Source organism: Octopus sinensis, linkage group LG7, assembly GCF_006345805.1.
Source record: "Octopus sinensis linkage group LG7, ASM634580v1, whole genome shotgun sequence".
Taxonomy (NCBI): domain Eukaryota; kingdom Metazoa; phylum Mollusca; class Cephalopoda; order Octopoda; family Octopodidae; genus Octopus; species Octopus sinensis.
Genome location: NC_043003.1, coordinates 83,883,163 through 83,905,535, shown reverse-complemented (window position 1 = coordinate 83,905,535; position 22,373 = coordinate 83,883,163). Strand labels below are relative to the sequence as shown.

The 22,373-nt window shown below is 38.5% G+C and overlaps 1 protein-coding gene and 1 non-coding gene across 3 annotated transcripts in view; both read left to right on the top strand.

Moving 5' to 3' along the window:
- LOC115214326 (U2 small nuclear ribonucleoprotein auxiliary factor 35 kDa subunit-related protein 2) overlaps positions 1-21,122 on the top strand; it is a 34,130-nt gene extending 13,008 nt beyond the window's left edge. The window contains exons 5-11 of one of the 2 annotated variants that reach the window (XM_036504862.1): positions 3,736-3,780; positions 4,641-4,753; positions 8,020-8,123; positions 12,065-12,227; positions 15,587-15,696; positions 20,010-20,328; positions 20,359-21,122. In XM_036504862.1, the coding sequence (XP_036360755.1) occupies positions 3,736-3,780; positions 4,641-4,753; positions 8,020-8,123; positions 12,065-12,227; positions 15,587-15,696; positions 20,010-20,328; positions 20,359-20,707 (1,203 nt within the window). In that variant the 3' untranslated portion in view covers positions 20,708-21,122. Of the gene's footprint in view, positions 1-3,735; positions 3,781-4,640; positions 4,754-8,019; positions 8,124-12,064; positions 12,228-15,586; positions 15,697-20,009 lie in introns of both variants that reach the window. The other variant, XM_029783507.2, reaches the window with a different exon arrangement.
- Positions 7,142-7,245, top strand: LOC115214571. Its single transcript, XR_003881910.1, has one exon. It is a non-coding gene; the product is annotated as a U6 spliceosomal RNA (small nuclear RNA).
- Positions 21,123-22,373: the final 1,251 nt, after the last annotated feature.

The window sequence follows — 22,373 nt, the reverse complement described above, 5'->3', positions numbered from 1 at the left end:
TCACTCCTAAGCTATCACCGTGGCTGTGGGTGTACATATACATACTCACATACATGTCTGTCATGTGATTTTGTGAGACCCACTAACCGTAATTCTCTCAAACTACATCAGTAACATTTCTTGATTGCTTCACAATTAGTTGATTTTCGTTTCAGTTTGATCAAAGTTGAAAAATTTTTTTTCTTTCTTTTTCTTCATATTTCCTGTGTTATTAACCTATTATTTAAGATTCAAAATATACTGTGTGAACTGTTGGAAACAACAACCTGTTTTAAACTAATGCTTTCTTTCAGCACTATTTTGCCTTTTAAAATTCATTCCTTAACTATTTCACAAGCTGGATTTCATGCAGCAACACTTTGTTGATGAACTGTATCTTTTTATTTTATATCTTTCTATTTATCTTTTATTTATTTTATGTCTGTTTATCTTTTTGTTTCATATTGATATATAGATATATATTTATATACATCATACATATATATATATGTGCAGGTGGCACGTAAAAAACACCCACTACGCTCGAGGAGTGGTTGGCGTTAGGAAGGGCATCAAGCTGTAGAAACACTGCCAAATCTGACTGTGCCTGATGAAGCCTTCCGGCTTCATAGACCCCAGTTAAACCGTCCAACCCATGCTAGCATGGAAAACGGACGCTAAATGATGATGATGATGATGTATATATTTATGTATGTGTCTCTGTGTGTGTAATCATTTTATATTTTTTGAATTTTATGGATTTTTACTTGTAAAATTAAATAGATGTTTTAATTTGTAAATTGTCAAAAAACTTTCCTAGGCACAGGAGTGGTTGTGTGCTAAGCTGCTTGCTTCCCAACCACATGGTTCTGGGTTCAGTCCTACTGCATGACACTTTAAGCAAGTGTCTTCTACTGTAACCTCAGGCTGATCAAAGTCTTGTGAGTGGATTTGGTTGGTGGGAACTGATAGATAGATATAGATCTAGATAGAGAGATAGATAGATTAAGGTAAGAATGAACTAGCAAAATGTTTGGCATCATTTGTAAAAGACATTTAATTTAAATAGAGAATATAAACATATAGAGTCTGTGGATCGCGATATTGAGTAAGGATTGCATAAGCTGAGTAACCTGTTATCAGTGAAGGAGGAGTCAGAGAGACGTGTTACTTCACATCAGTTGACAAAAACTCCTTATATACTCTTTCTCTCTCTATATATATATATATATATGTGTGGGTGGGTGGGTGCATGTCTGTGTTTGTCCCCTACACCACTTGACAACTGGTGTTGATGTAACTACATCCCTTGTGACTTTGCAGTTTGGCAAAAGAGACTAATAGAATAAGTACCAGGCTTAAAAAAATAAATAAAAAAGTCCTGGGATTGATTCATTTGACTTAAATTCTTCGAGGCAGTGCCCCAGCATGGCCACAGTCTAATGACTGAAGCAAATAAAAGAATAAACCTTTTGTGGGACAATGCTTGTTATATATAGTGGATGATATTAAAATGTTTGGTACAGAATTGATAGAATTATGTACTGAGTGTATCTAGAGTAAGTTTTTACTCAAGTATGGCTTATTCTTCTGAATGAAGACATAGCTGGTGCTTAAGAAGTTTGTTTTGTAACTATATAGTTCAAGGTTTGATCCAACTGCATATCCACTTGGACATTTATTTATGAATAAATTGAATCTGGAAATATTCATCATCATCATCATCATTTAACACCCATTTTCCATGCTGGAATGGGTTAGATGGTTTGACCTGAGCTAGCAAGCCGAAGAGTTGCACTAGATTCCTGTCTGATTTGGTTTGGTTTCTACAGCTAATTACCCTTCCTAATGCCACCCACTTCACAGTGTGTGCTGGGTGCTTTTAACATGGTACCACCACAGGACTCTTGCAGGTCAATTCTCTTCATCAGCGAGCTGGCGGAAACGTTAGCATGCCGGGCGAAATGCGTAGCCGTATTTCGTCTGCCGTTATGTTCTGAGTTCAAATTCCGCCGAGGTCGACTTTGCCTTTCATCCTTTCGGGGTCAATAAATTAAGTACCAGTTACACCTGGGGTCGATGTAATTGATTTAATCCGTTTGTCTGTTCTTGTTTGTCCTCTCTGTGTTTAGCCCCTTGTGGGTAGTTAAAAATAAATTCTCTTCATCAGAGGGAGTGACCTTAACAGTGGCAGCAGTGCTAGGAAAATTGTCATGCCTTCAATAATTTTAAAGAGATCTCCCAGTTTCACACTTAACATAATGTATTGGGTGATTTTTAATGTGATTTCGGAACTAGATATGATAGGGCTGAGAGTGTGGTGGATAGCAAGAGGGGAATAAGTGGTTAGATGTGTAGCTTCAGTTTGGTCAACCTTAAGTGAACAGACATATGCTTAAAGGTATTCCACCTCCTTTTTAAGCATATGAAGGACTATGTTATTTAACATGTCCTTTTATTGTTTAAGACAGCAGTGTGAGTTGAGGTAGATTTAGCTGCTGTTTCTAGCAGATCGAATTACTACATAGATGCTCCTTTGTTGGTTCACATCCAACTGCATTCTCCTCTGCTTCTATCTTCTAAATTTCTCTCCCAAAGCTGGAGAAAACACTTGCCCACGGTGCCTTGCAGTGGAATTGAACCCTGTATTATTTGTCTGTCTGTTGGGTAGTTTTACTATCAATCCTGCTGATAGACAGCTTTTTTTTTTTTTTTCAAATTAAACCCACTTGTTTCACCGGCTTTTTTTCTCCTCACACTGAGGGCCATCTCAGCAGTATTATAGATTTCCCCAGACAAATCAGTGTGCTGAGCCCTAGAGTATTTATGTATTGACAGCAAGCCAAGCATACGTAGATCAGAACTAGGTTCCTAGACACATTAGGCCCCTGGGCAACTACACAGTGTGCCTATGTCTTAAGACAGCTCTGCTTACATCGTTCTTACTGTTTGTTGCTCTACATTCCCCCCATCCACCCCACACCCTCACACACATTACAAACACTAGAGTGAGTACTTTACCCAGCCCTTCACCATCAGAACTTTCGTTTTTTTGTTCAATAGTACTGGAGGAAGGGGCAATGCCTATGGCCTTGCAGGCTCTCCTAGATTGATGTCATTAATGTTCTTCTTGAACCTATTCATCTAACACCCACCCTGCCTCTACTATATCGCCACTAGTTTAGTTGTACAATGACAATATTAACCCCAATTGAGGGCGGCGAGCTGGCAGAATCATTAGCATGCCAGGCAAAATGCTTAGCGGCATTTCATCTGCCTTTATGTTCTGAGTTCAAATTCCGTCGAGGTCGACTTTGCTTTTCGTCTTTTCGGGGTCAATTAAATAAATACCACTTACACACTGAGGTCAATGAAATCACCTCAATCCCTTTGTGGGCAATAAAGAAATGTATATTAACCCCAATGTTTTGGGGTGTAGACCCTTCTTTGTTTTCTCCTTTTCCTTTTCAATAAATAAACTGTTAAAATTTCTGTTCAAATTAACTCCATGCATTTCTACAATTTCTTTCTATTAACTCAATATATTATGAAAGCTAAACTTGGATTGTTACCTTAACTCATGTTTCAAGTATTTGCAGGCCTTCTGTTTCCATATGCAATTCATATGTATGTGTGTGTGTATATATCTATATATACACACATATGCATACAGGCACAATGATACCAGCATTGTTCACCTAATACTGCTATCCTAGACAATTATTCCTATTTCTGACACCCAATTCACTATTGCAGGAAGCACTACTGAAAGAAGCAACAATTAATCAGGCACTAAATTCTGTGAGTATTAACTAACATATTTTACGTTTTTTGAATTATTATTATTATTATTTTAGGAGGCTGAAGGTTATGAGCTGGCAGAATTGTTAGCATGCCAGACAAAATGCTTAACACCATCATGAGCAAACCCACTCATTCTAATAATAGTAATAAATGTCTCTTTTTAGATTTTCTTGACATTATAAAACTTATGTTTAATAAAAGTTGTGTACTGTTTGCAATATAGTAATCCCTCACCATATCACGGACTCAGTACATCACGATTCACCTATCATGCGCTCAGTACATCGCGGATTTTTCTGGATAATATATGTAAATTTATATCGCGGGTTTCTGCAGCCAATAGGTATTTATAATGTTTTAGATTTTAATTATTTCAGCACTAAAATAATCATTTTCACGCCAAAAAAATTAATGTATTAATAAATAAAAATAGGCTACAGTACTGTACTGTTAACGCATTAATTATAATATATTAAAAGAAAATCTGTAGTGTACCGTAGATGAGTAAACGAAGAATTGCACATACTGTATGGAAACCGTAACTCGGGAGGCAAGTGAGTGGTGTTGTTTTGCATTTATAATAAAATAAATATATGCAAATTATAAAAGTGATAAAAAATATATATATACAGTACAGAACTGTTTCTACTTTGCAGATTTTCAACTATCACGGGAGGTTTTAGGACGTAACACCCGCGATAGGCGAGGGATTACTGTATATGACGTTCGCTAATTCTTGTATTTGTTTTATGTCTCATTCACATCACCTTCAAAGGGCAGATAACTCTTTGTATTTATCTGATTCTATTTTCTCTTCTTATTGACATTTCTTAATATTCACTAACTCCATCTTATAGGGAGGGCAGTGTTCTCACAACCCACTTGCTCCAATCAGCTACCATCACCAAAAGAGAGACGTTGAAGTTTGTTCGTTTTTTGCCAAAACTGGTGCATGCCGATTTGGAGAAAGGTAAATTTACATTGCATTAAATTTGAGCACAACATCATCGTATTCATCGCTTATTCAGACAACTACATACTTTTCATTTTTCAGGCAGAGAGTTATTCATTTAGAATATTAATTTAGAAGCATCACAGTATGTGTGAATAAGTCCTTCTATAAATGATTTTGCTTGTCAGTTCAACTATAAATAATAGTTCAACTGCATATATGTTATTTTATAAGATTATTACAGTTGATTTCATTATTCATATATGAAAATATTTTCTTCCTTCTTGACGTTTCATTATCATTCAAAAAATATTTGTGTATTTTATTAATAAAAAATGTAGACTGGTAGAATTGCTTGAATGTTGTGGTTTTTGGTTATGTTCTTCTATGCTCGGAGTTCATCTTCTACCCAGGTTTGCATTGTCTTTCTTCTTTCCAAGATCAGTAAGAATAAATAGCAGGATCAATGTAATGGACTGTACCCTAGAAAACAGTGCCCCAGCTTCATTGCAACTCGTGAACTTATAAAAGAACATCACTATCCTTTGTGTGTGTGTACATACATACTAAACATTTTTAGACCTGGAGAAAGCCTTTGACAGAGTACCTTGCTTCTTCATCCAGTGGTTACTGTGGAAGCTAAGAGTAGGTGAATGGCTAGAGAGGACCATTCGAACCATATTCAGGGATGCTGTCAGCATCATTAACTCAGAATTAATGAGTGCAGCAATAAACTTAATGTGTAAGAGTTTGGTTATATCCTTGCTTCTTTATCATAGTCCTTCAGACTATAACAGAAGAATTTAAGAACAGCTGCCCATAGGAGCTCCTCTTTGCTGGTGCCCTTGTTCTTATAAGTGAAATTGGTAGAACTAAAAATGAAATTCCGGGTGTGGTTGCAAAATCTGGAATCAGAGCATTTTAAAGTTAACTTAGCAAAAGACTGAAGTTCTAGTAAGCAGGTAGACAAATAGAACGCTAATCATCTCAGGTAAATGGCCCTGCTTCATGTGTAGATATTCCATACAGTGTCCTCAGTGCAAACTATTGCCTCATAAGAGGTCCAGTGAAATCACGGGAAGGTCAATGGAGAAAGTAGAATATATTAGTGGTATGTGTGCAGGAGCAATAAAGAATATTTGTTCACAGGAAATAGATGTCCTGGAATGCACAGGAGGCTCCCTAGAAGTAGTAGATAGTTTCTGTTACCTTTGTGACCAGTTAACAGTTGAGGAGGATCTTATGAAAGTATAGTTGCTAAAATAAGAACTAGCTGAAGAAAGTTCAGAGTGAGAGGCAGATTATATGATGCCTGTATACAAATAGCAATGCGACAAGGTTGTGAAACTAGGGCTGTGAATTCAGGAGACCTGCAAAGACTAGAAAGAAATTAAACTAACATGGTCTGATGGCTGTATGACAAAGTACATATGTGTTAAGAGAAAAATGGAGTATAAGATGCATCAAATGGGTTGTGAAGGAGAGAAGATTGTGCTGGTATGGTCAAGTGGTGTTAACTGATGAGAACAGCTGTATAAAGAAGTTCCAATTACTAAACATGGAAGGAGCCTGTGCAACAGGTTGAGCCAGGAAAATGTGAGATGAAGTGGTGAAAACTGGCCTCAAGATGCTTTTGGAGGAGGTGATGGATGATTGAGTTGAATGGCCCTGTGCTGTGCTTAAGAAGACCAATTCATCTCAGCAGAGTTGAGGTTCTGTCAAGCTTTCCTCCACAACTCGTCTTCTGATACCCATTCTTCAGTCAGTTTTCTGTAGTACCCTGTTTCCTTACTTCACCTCCCATCTACTGAACTGATGTTCTCAGCATCCAATTCACTCCCTATCTCTAATCATCTGTCACATTATTCTCACTCTAGCATACTTAACTACAGATCCCCTATTCCATCTTTTGTTTTCAGCGTGAACTTTGACCTCACATCTCTCTATCTTTCTCTTTCCTGATGGACAATCCTTGTATTTACCTCTTCATCAAGACACCTGTTCCTATCCCCCTATATCTTACTTTCTTATCTCTTAGTACTATACTCTATTTAGTTGAAGGGTCTTGTCTCGCTGGTACTTTGTAATCTCATCTGTGCTGGCACCGTGAAAACCTAACCCTAATGCAGTGCACACTGTGAAGTGGTTGGTGTTAGGAAGGGCATCCAGCTGTAGAAACCATCCCAAAGCAGACACTGTCTTCTGGTTCATATTGACCAATCCAATCCATAACACAATGGCTAGGTGGACATTTAATAATGTCGATGATGTAATGCCTCTGTCTGTGTGTGTGTGTGTTTGTAGCCACCTGCTGGCAACTTTGTTTTATAAGGGTAAATACCCAATCTTTGTCTGCTGGTTTCATAGTTACACTGCATTTGAAATTTACTTTCTTGTCTGTAATATATATATATATATATATATATACTAAAATTGGAACGATACAGAGAAGATTAGCATGGCCCCTGCACAAGGATGACACGCAAATTCGTGAAGCGTTCCATATTTTTAAATCGATCAATGGAAATTGCAGATGTGTTACCAGTGCCGGTGGCATGTAAGAGAACCTTCCGTTTCGCGACCGTTGCCAGCACCACCCCGACTGGCCTCGTGCCGATGGCACGTAAAAAGCACCATCCGCTCGTGTCCGTTGCCAGCCTCGCCTGGCCCTCGTGCCGGTGGCACATAAAAGGCACCATCCATTCATGGCCGTTTGCCAGCTCTGTCTGGCACCTGTGCGGGTGGCACGTAAAAAGCACCCACTACACTCACGGAGTGGTTGGCGTTAGGAAGGGCATCCAGCCGTAGAAACACTGCCAGATTTGACTGGGCCTGATGAAGCCTTCTGGCTTTTCAGACCCCAGTAGAACCATCCAACCCATGCTAGCATGGAAAACGGACGCTAAATGATGATGATGATGATGATATATATAAAATTTTCATCCTTTCTCTCTGTTCTCTGTCTCTATATTTTCTTTCTCTGTTCAGGCTAGTTGTTTACAGTTTATATTGTAACTGTGTAACTGACTTCTTTTGCTGTTCAAAGTTTTACTTTTCTCTCCTTATTTTGAGTAGTTCTTCATTGTTTATAACTAAACCAGCCAAGAAAATGTTATTGAAGCTATCATAAGTGCTATAATTACTTAACATCAGTTCATTTTTGTTGGGAAAAAATTGCTGTTATTTATTCAGTGATAAACACTTTGTTTTTCTTAGTTATTATAATAAAGTAGAACTTAATGTGTTTATATTCATAAAATTGATTATGTCTGTATGTATTGTAGATGCTCTCGAAACCATCCTGAACCAGAGGTGTGTACCACTTTAGTTTTTCCTGGAATGTACACTCACATGACATTGGATAATGCCCAAGATGACTATGATACTGGTGAATATATTATCTTGTTATTACTGTCAACACATTGTTCTATGTGTGTCATGGCTGAGTGGTTAAGAGGTTTGCTGCACAATCTTAAGGTCTTGAGTTCAATCCCATTGAGTGGTGTCTTGATCAAATGTTTTCTACAATGGCTTTGGTTTGATGCAGTTTTGCTAGTGAAATTGGATATGTGGACATTATGGAAGCCCATTGGAGTAAACTGTACTTGTAATTCAAAAGGTCAGCCTTGTTGCATTGTGTCACTTATTCTACTTAAGAATTATGTTAAGAGTACATATGGCTGTGAAATACTCAGCCATGTAAGTAGCTGAGTATTGTGAAATGTTAAGTGACTCATTAGAAGTCATGGTGGGGATGACAGGGGACCGAGACTCCTGGTGGTTTGCTGTGCTTGAAAAGACATGTCAAGCTAAGTAAAAGCATGGTTCCCTTGCCTACAAGCTTGTCCCTTGCAGCCCTCTCAAGCTGAGCATCCCTGATCTTGTGGGCTCATAAGTGCTGGTGCCGTGTAAAAAGCACCTGTGCCAGTGCTGCGTAAAAGCACCCAGCAAACTCAGTAAAGAGATTGGCAATAGGAAGGGCATCCAGCTGTAGAAACCATGCCAAAACGGACATGAAGCTTGGACAACCCTTTGCTCGGTCAGCTCCTCTCAAACTGTCCAACCCATGCCAGATTGGAAAACACGTTAAATGATGATGATGATGATGATGAAATTTACCTGAATACCACCTTGTCCTCTTTTTGTCACCTATACTTCCCCACCTGCAGCTCCAATCCTGCTTCCAATCCTTGCTCCCCAGAATGTTAACTTTTAATGGCGAGCTGGCAGAAACGTTAGCACACCGGGTGAAATGCTTAGCAGTATTTCGTCTGCCGTTATGTTCTGAGTTCAAATTCAACCGAGGTCGACTTTGCCTTTCAGGGTCGATAAATCAAGTACCAGTTACGCACTGGGGTTGATGTAATCGACTTAATCTCGTTGTTTGTCCCCTCTGTGTTTAGGCCCTTGTGGGCATTAAAGAAATAAGAATGTTAACTTTTCTGAACTCCTTTTTGTTTTTTCCACATGCATGGCTGTATAGTAAGAAGTTTGCTTCATAATCATATGGCTTTGGGTTCAGTCCCATGGTATAACACTTTGGGCAAATGTCTTCTGCCATAGCCACATGCTGACCAAAGCCTTGCGAGCAGATTTGATTGATGGAAATTAAAAGCAGCCCATAGTGTATAGGTGTATATTTGTGTATGTGTGTGCGTGCATGCATTTATATTACTGTCTCCTTGACTTGACATCTTGTGATAGTTGTAAACGAGCATCACTGTCATGCAAGTGGTGTCTTCATTCTCCAATAACATATCTTGGAAAAAGGTGAGGGTTGGTGACAGGAAGGGCATCTGGCCATAGAAAATCCATCTCAACAAAACTGACCAACCCATGCAAGCATGGAACAGTGAACAAATGATGGACGTTGATGATGATGATGATATGTTTTCCTTCAGACATTGGTTTGCATGTGTTTAAACTAAAAATCGACTATATCAGTCTTATCAAAGCCTGCATTCCTAATTGGTGCTGGCCCCTCATTACTTAACTGTAGTTAGACCTTGTCAGATGAAAGAAGGATTTTGTTGTTTTCCTCTCGAAATATGAAGTAGACAAATAAGTGATATCTACATTATCAGTCAATTAGAAATCAATGATTATTGTTTATCTTAATCTTACATTACTAATTACATTAATATTACCAGTAGGGTGAGGGTTGGAAATGAGTACAGTGAAGAATTCCGGGTAGAGGTAGGGGTCCACCAAGGCTCAGTACTCAGCCCCCTCCTATTTATCTTAGTCCTCCAGGCAATAACGGAGGAATTCAAGACAGGATGCCCTTGGGAGCTCCTCTATGCTGATGACCTTGCTCTAATTGCTGAGTCGCTATCAGAACTGGAGGAGAAGTTTCAGGTGTGGAAACAAGGATTAGAATCGAAGGGCCTCAGAGTCAATCTAGCTAAAACCAAAGTCGTAATCAGTAGGAAGGTAGACAAATCACAAACACCTTCAGGTAGATGGCCCTGCTCGATCTGTAGAAAAGGTGTAGGTAGAAACTCTATAAGATGCACCAAGTGTAAGCTATGGACACATAAGAGATGCAGCAATGTCAAAGGAAGGCTAACTAGGAAGATGGTTTTTGTATGTGGCAGATGCTCAGGAACAATAAACACTGAAAATGCTCTGAGACCAACTTCCGTCACTTTCCAGGGAGAAAAACTAGAAATAGTTGATAGTTTCCGTTACCTAGTGAAAAAGTGCCACACCCTAGCGGTTGAGGGAACCTGTGGAAGAGGCAGACCCAGGAAAACCTGGGACGAGGTGGTGAAGCACGACCATCGAACTTTAGGTCTCACTGAGGAAATGACTAGAGACCGAGACCTCTGGAAGTGTGCTGTGCGCGAGAAGACCCGGCAGGACAAGTGAGTCCACAACCCGTGGCCTTCTACATGGGATGGAGCCAGCCTACGTATGCATACCTTCCCTTCTTGGGACACAAAACTCTACTTGTGAAGACGTGTTGAGGCAAGTGAGGATCAGAATCGAAATCGATCAATGGAAATTGCGGATGTGCTACCAGTGCCGGTGGCATGTCGAAACTCTGCTTGTGAAGACCCATTGAGGCAAGTGAGGATCAGAATCGAAATCGATCAATGGAAATCGATCAATGGAAATTGCAGATGTGTTACCAGTGCCGGTGGCATGTAAGAGAACTTTCCGTTTCGCGACCGTTGCCAGCACCGCCCCGTTTCGTGTCCGTTGCCAGCCTCGCCTGGCCCTCGTGCCGGTGGCACATAAAAAGCACCATCCGTTCGTGGCCGTTTGCCAGCTCTGTCTGGCACCAGTGCGGGTGGCACGTAAAAAGCACCCACTACACTCACGGAGTGGTTGGCGTTAGGAAGGGCATCCAGCCGTAGAAACACTGCCAGATTTGACTGGGCCTGATGAAGCCTTCTGGCTTCACAGACCCCAGTAGAACCGTCCAACCCATGCTAGCATGGAAAACGGACGCTAAATGATGATGATGATGATGATCATATTGTAAATAACAAAGGTCAAAAGCTCACTCGACCTCATCGACCTCAATTTTTAACTCATAAATGTACTAATTATGTACATTACTAATTACATTAATATTACCATCATATTGTAAATAACAAAGGTCAAAAGCTCACTCAACCTCATCAACCTCAATTTTTAACACACAAATGTACTAATTATGGAATATGTATTAGTGCACATGAACGTATACTCTTTTACTTGTTTCAGTCATTTGACTGTGGCCAGGACTTATTCTTTGTAAGCCTAGTACTTATTCTATCAGTCTCTTATTCTGAACCGCTAAGTTACGGGGACATAAACACACCAGCATATATATACATATATACGATGGGTTTCTTTCAGTTTCCTTCTACCAAATCCACTCACAAGGCTTTGGCCAGCCCGAGGCTATAGTAGAAGACACTTGCCCAAGGTGCCATGCAGTGGGACTGAACCCGGAACCATGTGGTTGGTAAGCAAGCTACTTGCCACACAGCCACTTCTATATTTTATTTTTAATAATCAGCAGAGGTTTCAGAGTAACTCAAGGGCCAAGTGTTTGTGCATTGGCACTTATCATTTCATTAATAATAAACACACACACACACACACGAGTTCAAATTTACAGAAAGCAAAAGACGAAGAAAGGTGTAAGAACAACAGGCAGGAGTATTAATTTAACACTCGAGAAGAATGGAAAAGTCTTTTGCATTCTGAGCCTATGCTCTTTGACAGAAAGGATTAAAGGGTAAAAACAGAGAAAAAAATGTGTAGGCATTAACAGTTCAACATGGTGAAATTATATATATATATATAATTATGAAATTTCTATACTTTTTGTAGATTTAACACTTGAATTTGAAGAAGGAGAAATTTATGAAAATTTCAAGGAATTCTATGAAGATGTTTTACCTGAGTTCAAAGCAGTGGCACAAGTTGTTCAGTTCAAAGTATCTTGTAATTATGAACCTCATCTCCGTGGTAATGTTTACGTACAATTCAAAACGTAAGTTGCTCTCTTTTTTCTTAATACACCAATCTCCAATGTTCTTGTTGTGAAAGCCATGACCATCACAGTCTCATTTTCCTTCTTTGTAAACCTTATCTACATCCCCCACTTTCTGTAGCTAAGTAAGAAATCAATATAGTTTTTGATTATTTGAGGTTGTTTAGCCTTTGGTTGAAAAGCAGGGTGGTTTCCATCTTAAACTTAAGCATTGTGTATCAAGGGCTATACTATTCAATGTAAATGGTCATGTGATTTGTTAGATATTTGGCTGTTATTTCTAGCAAATTGAGTAACTATGTAGAGCTTCCTTCATTAGGTCATTCCTCATAAGTTATTCAATTAATTGATATCTACTGGAATGTAGATATCTACATTTATAAGACATTTATAAACAGTGTTTATAAGAATGAAACAGCTCTTCACCTCAAAGATATATAACACTGCACCTAAAATTGAGGCTAATAAACTGTTAGATTATGCCAGTTGTCCTCTACAGGATAAAAATTTGGACAGTGTACACAGCAATGGGGAAGAAGACAGAAATCTTTGAGATGTGGAACTTTCATAGATTAGACAGAATAAACTGGAAAGACTAGATAATGAACACTGCAGTCCTAGAAAAGCTGAAAGTCCAAAGACAGCCATTGTTGAGAATAAAGTCCTCAAAGTTATGTTTTGGACATATCAGAGATGTGGAAAGGAAGAGAATGAGAGGCTGTCAAAGACATCTTTAGACTAACAATATCCGGAAAGGACTGGAAACAAGAGCCTGATTAGTTGTATGCATGTATGCAACACAACACAGAGAGAGAACTGAAGTGTCTTGGAAAGTCAGTCCCTGAACGCAAGGAGGGCACCTGGCTGGTTGATGATTTACTGAAATGATAATCCCCATCCCCTTTATATTAATTCAACTTTACCTGGCAAGTACTACCTGTTTTGAACTATGTTAACTTGTTTTCTTAACCAAAAAGAAGTACTGAGGTCAATTCAGTCAACTAAAAGATTGAAGACAGTCATTTTGATATTATTGTTTAGCTACAAATCAGCTTTGATCCAGCTGATTCATCTATGGTCAAAAGCGTTCCCACCATGACTAATCAATCATGTATCATATATCCTTTCACTTTTTTTAAGATTGTAGAATGGTTTTTGAAAGAAACTTAGCTGTTATTTCTAGCAAGTCATGTGAAGACTCCCTTAGCTGTTTTAATGTTGCTGTTTAACCTGAGGTCAGCCTTGATCAAGCAAAGACATTCTAGCACTGCCTGTCCCATCTTTTTCTCAGGCATATCATACTAGGACTGCATTATCTAAGTGTCCCTCTTTTTTCATTATGGTAGGAGATTTAGCTGCTATTTCTGCCATGCTGATTATCCACTAAAGACCACCCTTATTGGCTATTTTCACGTTGTTGTTTAACCCAAATCAGCTCTTAGACACCAGATCTTTGATCAACTTTATTCAAGCTTTGGTTATCTATTGTTTTTCTTTTCTCCCAGGCATAATGTACTCTGAACTACATTATCCAGATCTCATCAAATTTCTTTCAATGACTTGCAGCATTTCAAATTTTTACCACATTTTCTTTTTAAAGTAGTTTTTACATGAAAATCACATTAATTTTTTGATGAAAATCACATTAATTTTTTTTTCTAGAAATTAACAATAAAGAAGTTACAAGCATCATAAGTGATGTAATTTTAGCCAATCAAAAACTTCCATTGCCACATATCGGAAGTCACAATTGTTTGTTGTCATGGCAATAAGCATGCACAATGAAGGCAAAAATTTTACATTATCTCTTGACCTGCTAGAAATGGCAGCCAAATCTTCCTTAAACTACACCACAACATCTAAAAAACAGAAAATACTGTACTAACTATTTCCTTAGGCGAGGCAGGCGTAAGTGGCTTCCAGTTGTTGAGTGTCATTTGCATGTTATAAGTGATTGAAAGAAATTTAACGAAATCATATTACCCTTTTCTTTAAGATAGTTGGGTGTGATTTGAGGGAGATTTTACTGCTATTTCTTGCATGTAGTGTCACTTCATAGAGATTCCCTAAAAGTAGTTAGAGAGAATTATTATTCCAGTGGTAAACCTGAGCTTCTTAACATTAATTGATCACAATAAATGTCAGGTCAAGATGTTAGACTACTTATCACAGGATGTTCATGATAATTTGTCAGCTATAGCAAAGTATCAGGACAAGGTAGATAACTCTGCTAGTCTTATTTTATCGAACAGACAAAAATAGGTTCCGTGTCTACATCACAGCAAAATGGTGAACTTGACAGATCACATCCTGCTATAAGATAATACTTTCCTTATTTCAAATGATTTGCTGTGGAAGATGAGGCCTTCACAGGCCCTCTGAGATTTGTGCTCAACATGATTGATATTAATGAACAGCTGTAGGCGAAAAATGGAAAGGAAGCATTTCTCTAGGACTGACCCTTCCAGGAAATGTGGTTAGTGCTTGGCAAGGAATGGGGATGGACACAGCATATATGATTGGAGATGGTGAGACAAGAAACTCAGGAAGGACTGATTGGAAGTGGCATGAAACCAGACTATTTTGAGAAGCAGATTCTACTGTAGTAGCCACAATCACATACACATTTTGAAATAGAAGGCTGAGGAGAAAGTCATATCATTTGCATAAGGCTATGCAAATAATATCAAAGTACAACTTACTTTTTCCATTTTGCAAACTGAATGTTTTGCAGTGTTTGTCTTTCTTTCCAATTTCATGAGCATCTCAGATGTTAAAAACAATAAACTTCTATCTCATCAGCTTTAGCTTAGAAAAATAAATATTAAAACAATAATTTTAAAAGACTCCACTGTAGACATGGACTCTAATAATGGTTTCAAATTTTTAGCACAAAGCCAGTAATTTCGAGGAGGGGGTTAAGTTGATTACATCAGCCCCCCCCCCCCCCCAGTACTTAACTGGTACTTATTTTATCAACCCCAGACAGATGGAAGGTAAAGTCAACCTTGGCGGAATTTGGGGAAAAAATGGGCTCTAATAATCCTTTCTACTATAGGTACAAGGCCTGAAATTCTTGGGGAGGAGGCTAGTTGATTACATCAACCCCAGTATTTCACTGGGACTTAATTTATTGACCTTGAAAAAAATGAAAGGCAAAGTCGACCTCAGAATTTGAACTCAGAATGTAGCAATGGGTGATATACCACTAAGCATTTCGTCCCCCACACTAATGATTCTTCCAGCTTGTCACCTTAAAATGGGCTCTTATAATAGCATTTGTCTTATGATATTCTTACAGCTATACATACTTTCTGTATTTGACATCTATTCTGATTTTTTTTTTTTTTTTTTCCCAGTGAAGAGGATGCTTTCAACGCATTTACCAAATTTAATGGTCGCTGGTATGGTGGCCGACAGTTGTCTTGCCATTTTGTTGAAATAAAGAAATGGGGTGCTGCTATTTGCGGTAAGCAGAGAATTGTCATTCTATTTATTCATGAGATTAAACCTTTGCAAAATAAAGCATAAGGCTTGTCTCACTGATTTTTTTTCCTCTTTTTGGTTACTCTTTTTTTTTTTTTTTTCAATCTTTTCCTTGGTAGACTGGCACCAAGTTAAACATATGGTATTACAATAAAAAGTACGGTACTGACTATTTTATTTGTGTCAAATTCTCACACTTGAGTCATTAACAAGACTTGTTATCATCTTTCATCTTTTACTTGATTCAGTCATTGGACTGTGGCCTGATATTCAATCTTCTCTTTTGTCGAACTGCTAAGTTATGAGGACATAAACAAACCAGCACCGGTTGTCAAGCAGTGGTGGAGGACAAACACAATGACACAACACATTGAATGCTTATACACACATGCACATATATGCACAACAGGCTTCTTCCAGGTTCTGTCTACTGAATCCATTCACAAGGCTTTGGTCAGCCAGTGCTATAGTAGAAGATGCCACATATACAGTGGGACTGAGCCCATGACTCTGTGGTTGGGGAGCAGGCTTCTTAACCGCTTTTTTTTTTTTTTTTTTTTTTTTTTAAACTTTAATCAGGAGAGTAGGAATGGCCTCCAAGACTAGTGGATGAGGGGGAAGAAGACATGCTCAAACCAGAGACTTAGCCTGCTTGCTTGAAATAGAGTGGACTCCAATAGACACACTGGTGCCAGATGGTGGTGATAATATGGGCAATAGATTGTCTTGTAGGCCATAGCACTATTTGAACCCAGACTATAATGAGCCAGAGTAAATGCTACAAGGCATCCACACCTACAATCTTACAGTTCTGCTGAACCACCACGCTGAAGTGGTTCTTTTATATTGACCCCAAAAAAGGGTTAAAACGAAAGTTGACATTCAAATGGATTTGAACTCAGATCATAGAGAGTTACAAAAAAGTATCATGAGGCATTGCTCTCTGATACTCTAATGGCTCTACCAATTCACCTTGTCTGTTGTTGTTGCTGTGACCCAAGGTCAGTCCTTCTCAAGCAGACCTATGATGGCATAGTCAGTCAGCTCAACATTTGCAAATAACAGCTCCTTTACACTCCAACAGGAAGTAGTTACACCATATGAGCTGCAATGTGACAGCTTGGACCTATACACTCCCACACCTCTTGTAAGTTTAAGTTCAGACATGTTAAGTAAACTCATGGTTCAAACATGACAGGCTATTGTTTGTTCTCCTCTGTATTTACCATTGCTATTGGAAATATAGTGTTCTGAACTTATTGTAATAGTTTTATGGATTGTCGGAAATGTGTCTGGGTTTGTGAAATTCATTATTACTTTTTTAGCTTCATGGTTGTTGTTTTTTTTTTACATGATTGGAGAGGGTGATAGCTCTGCTCAACACAGCAATGAATAGTTATTAAATATAGCATACAAATCACTTATAAAAGCTCTTTATTCATGTTTATTTACAATAATCTCACTAATCCATTGTGTTGCATAATACAGGTGGGATTAATTTTTCCAGCTGTTGACCTCTTGGTCAAAAGTTCAAATTTTAATTGTGCCATGGAACAAGACGCTTGACCTCTCCTTATTTCTGTTTGATTGGGGAACATAAACAGGCTTTATTCTTGGTTTATGGTTGAATGATTGCAGTTGGAAGTTCACCAGCTGTGAAAATGATTTGTATCGACAACAAAGCAATTCATTCATGTAAATACAGAAAAAAATCAATGTAAGCTAAAACGAAACAATTTTTAGATAGATTATTGATTTTATTCAATAAATGATAAATGCCTTTTATTCAGTATATTGTAAATAGAAGGAAATAGGTGATCAAATACTTAACAAAATTTAGTAATGGTGGTTTAGAGGGTGGTGGTTTAGCAGTAGATGTAGAAAAATGGAAATTTAGCTAGAATGTTATTTGTCTTCTAATCAAATATAAAAGCTTTACATTTTCAGTGCAGGGGAATTGATTCAGGTATAGTTGTGCAAATATGAACTTCACATCTGCACATAGTTTCCTATTCTACCTAACTGCATGTCCCCTTGGACAAATAATGTCTTCTACTATATAGTCTTGCGCTGATTAATGCCTTGTGAGTGGAATTGGTTGGTAGAAACTGCAATGAAGCAGTTGTGTGGCAAGAAGCTTGCTTCCCGACCACATGGTTGTGGGTTCGGTCCCACTGCGTGGCACCTTCAGCAAGTGTCTTCTACTATTGCTTCAGACCAACTAAAGCCTTGTGAGTGGATTTGGTTGACGGAACCTGAAAGAAGCTTGTATATGTGTGTATGTTTGTGTGTGTGTGTGTCATCGCTTGACAACTGGTCTTAGTGTGTTTACATCCTCGTAACTTAACAGTTTGGCAAAGAGACCAATAGAATAAGTACTAGGGTTAAAAATAAGTCCTGGGGGTCGAATTGTGTGACAAAAACACTTCAAAGCGATGCACTAGCATGGTGTCTCTCATTTTATGTTTGTCTCCCCATTGCTCAACAACTGGTGTTGGTTTGTTAACATCCCCACAACATAGTGGTTTGGCAAAAGCAACCAATAGAATTAGTACCAGACTTTTAAAACAAAAACAAAAACTGAGGTCAATTCACCCAGCTAATCATCATCATCATTGTTCGACCGTGGTCGAGACAATGGAATTTACCATGCTACGCCAGACTTCACGGTCCATCATGGTATTACGGAGGTCCTGTTGCTGGATGCCTGTATCCCTGGAGATTACATCAGGGTAGGAGAGTGTGCGCCCCCTAGTATTGCAAGCTAAACACTTCAAAGCAGTGCCCCAGGCTGGTTTCAGTCTAATGACTTAAACAGATAAAAGAATTAAAACAACTCCATGTTCGTTCATTTTTGCATGTTTTTCCATGCTGGCATGGGTTGGGTTGAGACTGAATTTTGTAGCCAGAGGCCTTTTCAGTAAAGTTATTGAATTCAATTGAGGCTTCGTTGGTGATAAGTAAATGGGTAATGTTAAGTGGTGTTGTTGATTAGAAACTGAAAAAAATACGTAACAAATTAGATAACTTTATCTTAGTAGATAACAAACAGCTGTTAGATTAATTACCTTTGAACAGTTGATTGGAGTTTGGTAAGTTCATAACTTCTAATTAGTTCATCATCTTTTGTGATGAACAACACGTATGAGAAGAGCGCAATACGGCAGGTGTGAGGGTGGGGTATAGTAGATATGAGTGTGGAGTGCGGTACCTGTAAATCATCATCATCATTTTGTGTCCATTATCCATGCTGGCATGGGTTGGATGGTTTGACCAGGGCTGGTAAGCTGAGGGGCTGCACCATGCTCCAGTCTGATTTGGCATCCAGCTGTAGAAATCAAACCAAAGCAAAGACTGGAGCTTGATGCAGCATTTGAACCCATTGGATCTTGCCAAACAGTCCAGTCCATGCCAGCATGGAACATGGATGTTAAAGAAAGATGAGGAGGAGGACCCACTGCAAGAAAATTAGAAGGAAAGTTGTTGTGGAATAAATACTACATAGTATTTTGGATGACACCCTAATGATTCTGCCAGTTTGTCTTTTATTTAAAATAGATTTAGCTGCTATTTCTAACTGGCTGGGTTACACTACATATAAGTACTTTTAATAGAATTTTAACCAGTGTGATATGAAGTTGTGGGAAACAATGGGGCACTGACTAAATGACTTAACATATTTTGTCTTCTTTTTTCTCTGATTATGATCCCACTGGGACCAAATAGGGTCAGCTGTACTCTTCACTGCACCTGTTTTCTAATATCTGGCCTTGTATTGAACATACCTGTGATGATCAAAGACATTTCAGCTGTATCCATCCCATCTTTTAAAGTGTATCTGGGACTACATAATCCAGCATGACCTAGGTGGCTAGATAATATACATAGTCTTTGTTGTTCACGCTTGGGAATCCAGCCACAAAGTATAATGATTGTCATCTCTGATAGGATCCTATGGAGAAGGGACCTGAGGACTTTGCCTGGCAACTTTCCCTGGATTAGTGCACAGAGAAGTTGTATGGATGTAGTTTTACTAGTTTGTCACATTCAGTGCTTAAATCCCTGTGTGGACAGCATTCCCTTTTATCTCTTTAAAGCTGATAAAATATGTACCTGTAATACAATGAGGTCAGCTCAGTTGGCTGTACCCCATTCTCTGAAAACATTGTCTGTGTGCTGTGTGTAGTTAAAAGAAGTTAATATTATTTTACTTAATTTCTACTATTTTAAAGACTTTAGAGCTTAAATATGATGTGTTTCAATGTATTTATATTTTTAAACTTTATTTCTTTCAAGGTCTGTACAGTGAGAATCGGTGCCACAAAGGAAAGTCCTGCAATTTTCTACATGTCTTTAAAAATCCAACCCGGGAGTTTCAGCACACAGATAGAAATTTCCGTTCGGAGAATATTCACCACCATAACAACCGTGATGATTATCGATCTCATTCAAGACACCGTTCCTCAAGACACCATCGGTCATTTTGGCGACATTCTCTATCACCTTTGAGACATAGTTCCAGCCGTTCTCGTCACAGCCAGCACCGTGATTCTAGTCCCTCTTCATCTTATAGTCGACGAAGTAGCAGACGTTCTTCTGTGAGAAAGCGCTCCAGATCACGTTCTCCTTCAAGAAAGCACTCCAGATCACGTTCTCCTTCAAGAAAGCACTCCAGATCACGTTCTCCTTCAAGAAAGCGCTCCAAATCACGTTCTCCTTCAAGAAAGCGTTCCAGATCACGTTCTCCTTCAAGAAAGCGTTCCAGATCACGTTCTCCTCCAAGAAAGCGCTCTCGTTCTCGGTCAAGATCTTTGGAAAATTCTCATCTCAATTCACTTTCTCCTGATAGCAAACATTCAAAAGAAAAAACATTAAATCACCATAGACACAAAAAAGACAGAAACCATAAGAAAACACACTCTCGATCTCACAAAAAAAAGAGAGCACACAGACGAACATCATCATTATCATCATCGTCATCCTCATCATCATAAATGGTTAATGTAGCTATTACCTTATTGAACCAAAATGGACATGGCATATGTACTCTGTTGAAATCCACTACAGCCAATTCATAGTTTTATTGTCTACTGGGAAAGTAGGCTCAATTTGACATTGCCTTAATACACTTTGCTGCTGCGGGGGAATATGTAACAGACAATTTGCTGTGAATGTGACTTGTGGATAGAGTTATGCCATATGCAAAAGGATATTAAATCTGTCATCTATTTATGTTCATGTTACTGGAGCAGAGTGCTGGCTGTTATGAGCCCCTAGAGACTTAAGAAGCATTTACATTTTTTTTTATAAGGACTATGTTATTATGATGCTGACTTAAGTTTTGTAAATTCTGATTTTTACCAATTCTGTTAAATAGTATATTTACAAATAAAATATTGTAAAATATTCTCTTTTACCTTCTGGAATCTATGTGAATGATGTCAATATTGTCATAAGGATGGGAAGCTGGCAGAATCGTTAGCACGCTAGGTGAAATGCTTAGTGGTATTTCATCTATAATTATGTTCTGAGTTCAAATTCCATCGAGGTCGATTTTGCCTTTCATCCTTTCGGGGTCGATAAAATAACTACCAGTTACACACTGGGGCCGATGTAATCAACTTAATCCCTTTGTCTGTCCTTGTTTGTCTCCTCTATGATTAGCCCTCTGTGGGCAATAAAGAAATAAATATTGTCATTATCATTTTCATGTTTGTGTGGGTTTGCAGTACCCATACAAACTACTGTCATATTTTACATAACAGTGCAAGCATGGTTATGTGGTTAAGAAGTTTATTTTGATGCCGCATGGCTTTGGGTTCTGTCCCACAGCATAGTACTTTGAGCAATTGTCTTCTACCACAGTCTCATGTCAACCAAAGACTCGAGAGTGAAATATGATTGACAAAAACACCATCAACTGACACATGAATGCTTTCAATGGAAGCCCTGGAAAAGGTCTTGAGAATAAAAGTAAAATATCTCAACGCATCAAATTCTTACATCATCTCAGTTTTTATGAGATCCTATGCAGTCAGATCTAACATCACCATTTCTTCTTGTGTCTCCTTGGTTGTGCTAGGTAGAGAGGGGCTAAAATAGGAAAGAGCAACAGTAACAGATGTCCCACTGTAGAGGAGATACATGAGTGCTCCAGCAGCTAAATAATGGAAAACTTGCACCCAAGTTCTTGTGGTTTTTTCAAAACAAATTAAAACTCATAGGCAGTGTATTTCAATTGAAAAAAAGATGGTTGTGGAAAAGTTTAATTGACCAATGACTTTATGTCTAACTACTTTCTCTTTTTATTTGAGCTTAGGTTTCCATTAAAATTGTACTTTCAAAAGGTGCAATTTTTTTATAATTGAGAAAGCAAACTATTACATCTGAATCAAGAGAGAGGATGAGTTGTGCAGCAAGAACAAGCGCTGAGGAGGTAGAAACATCTGTCCACAGTCACACCATCTGACTCAACAAAGCTTAGGCTGCTGTGTGGGAGTCTTGTCTACTACATCAATGGGTGGCTCCTAGCAGCTCTGATGTGATGGTGAAAACACATACAGAGGTGTTTCACTGCCTGATGAGACTTCAGTTCCATCATTCAGAAATAGTGTGGCAGCACATCTCTATAAAGTTGTTGTTTAGTTCAAGATCAGTACT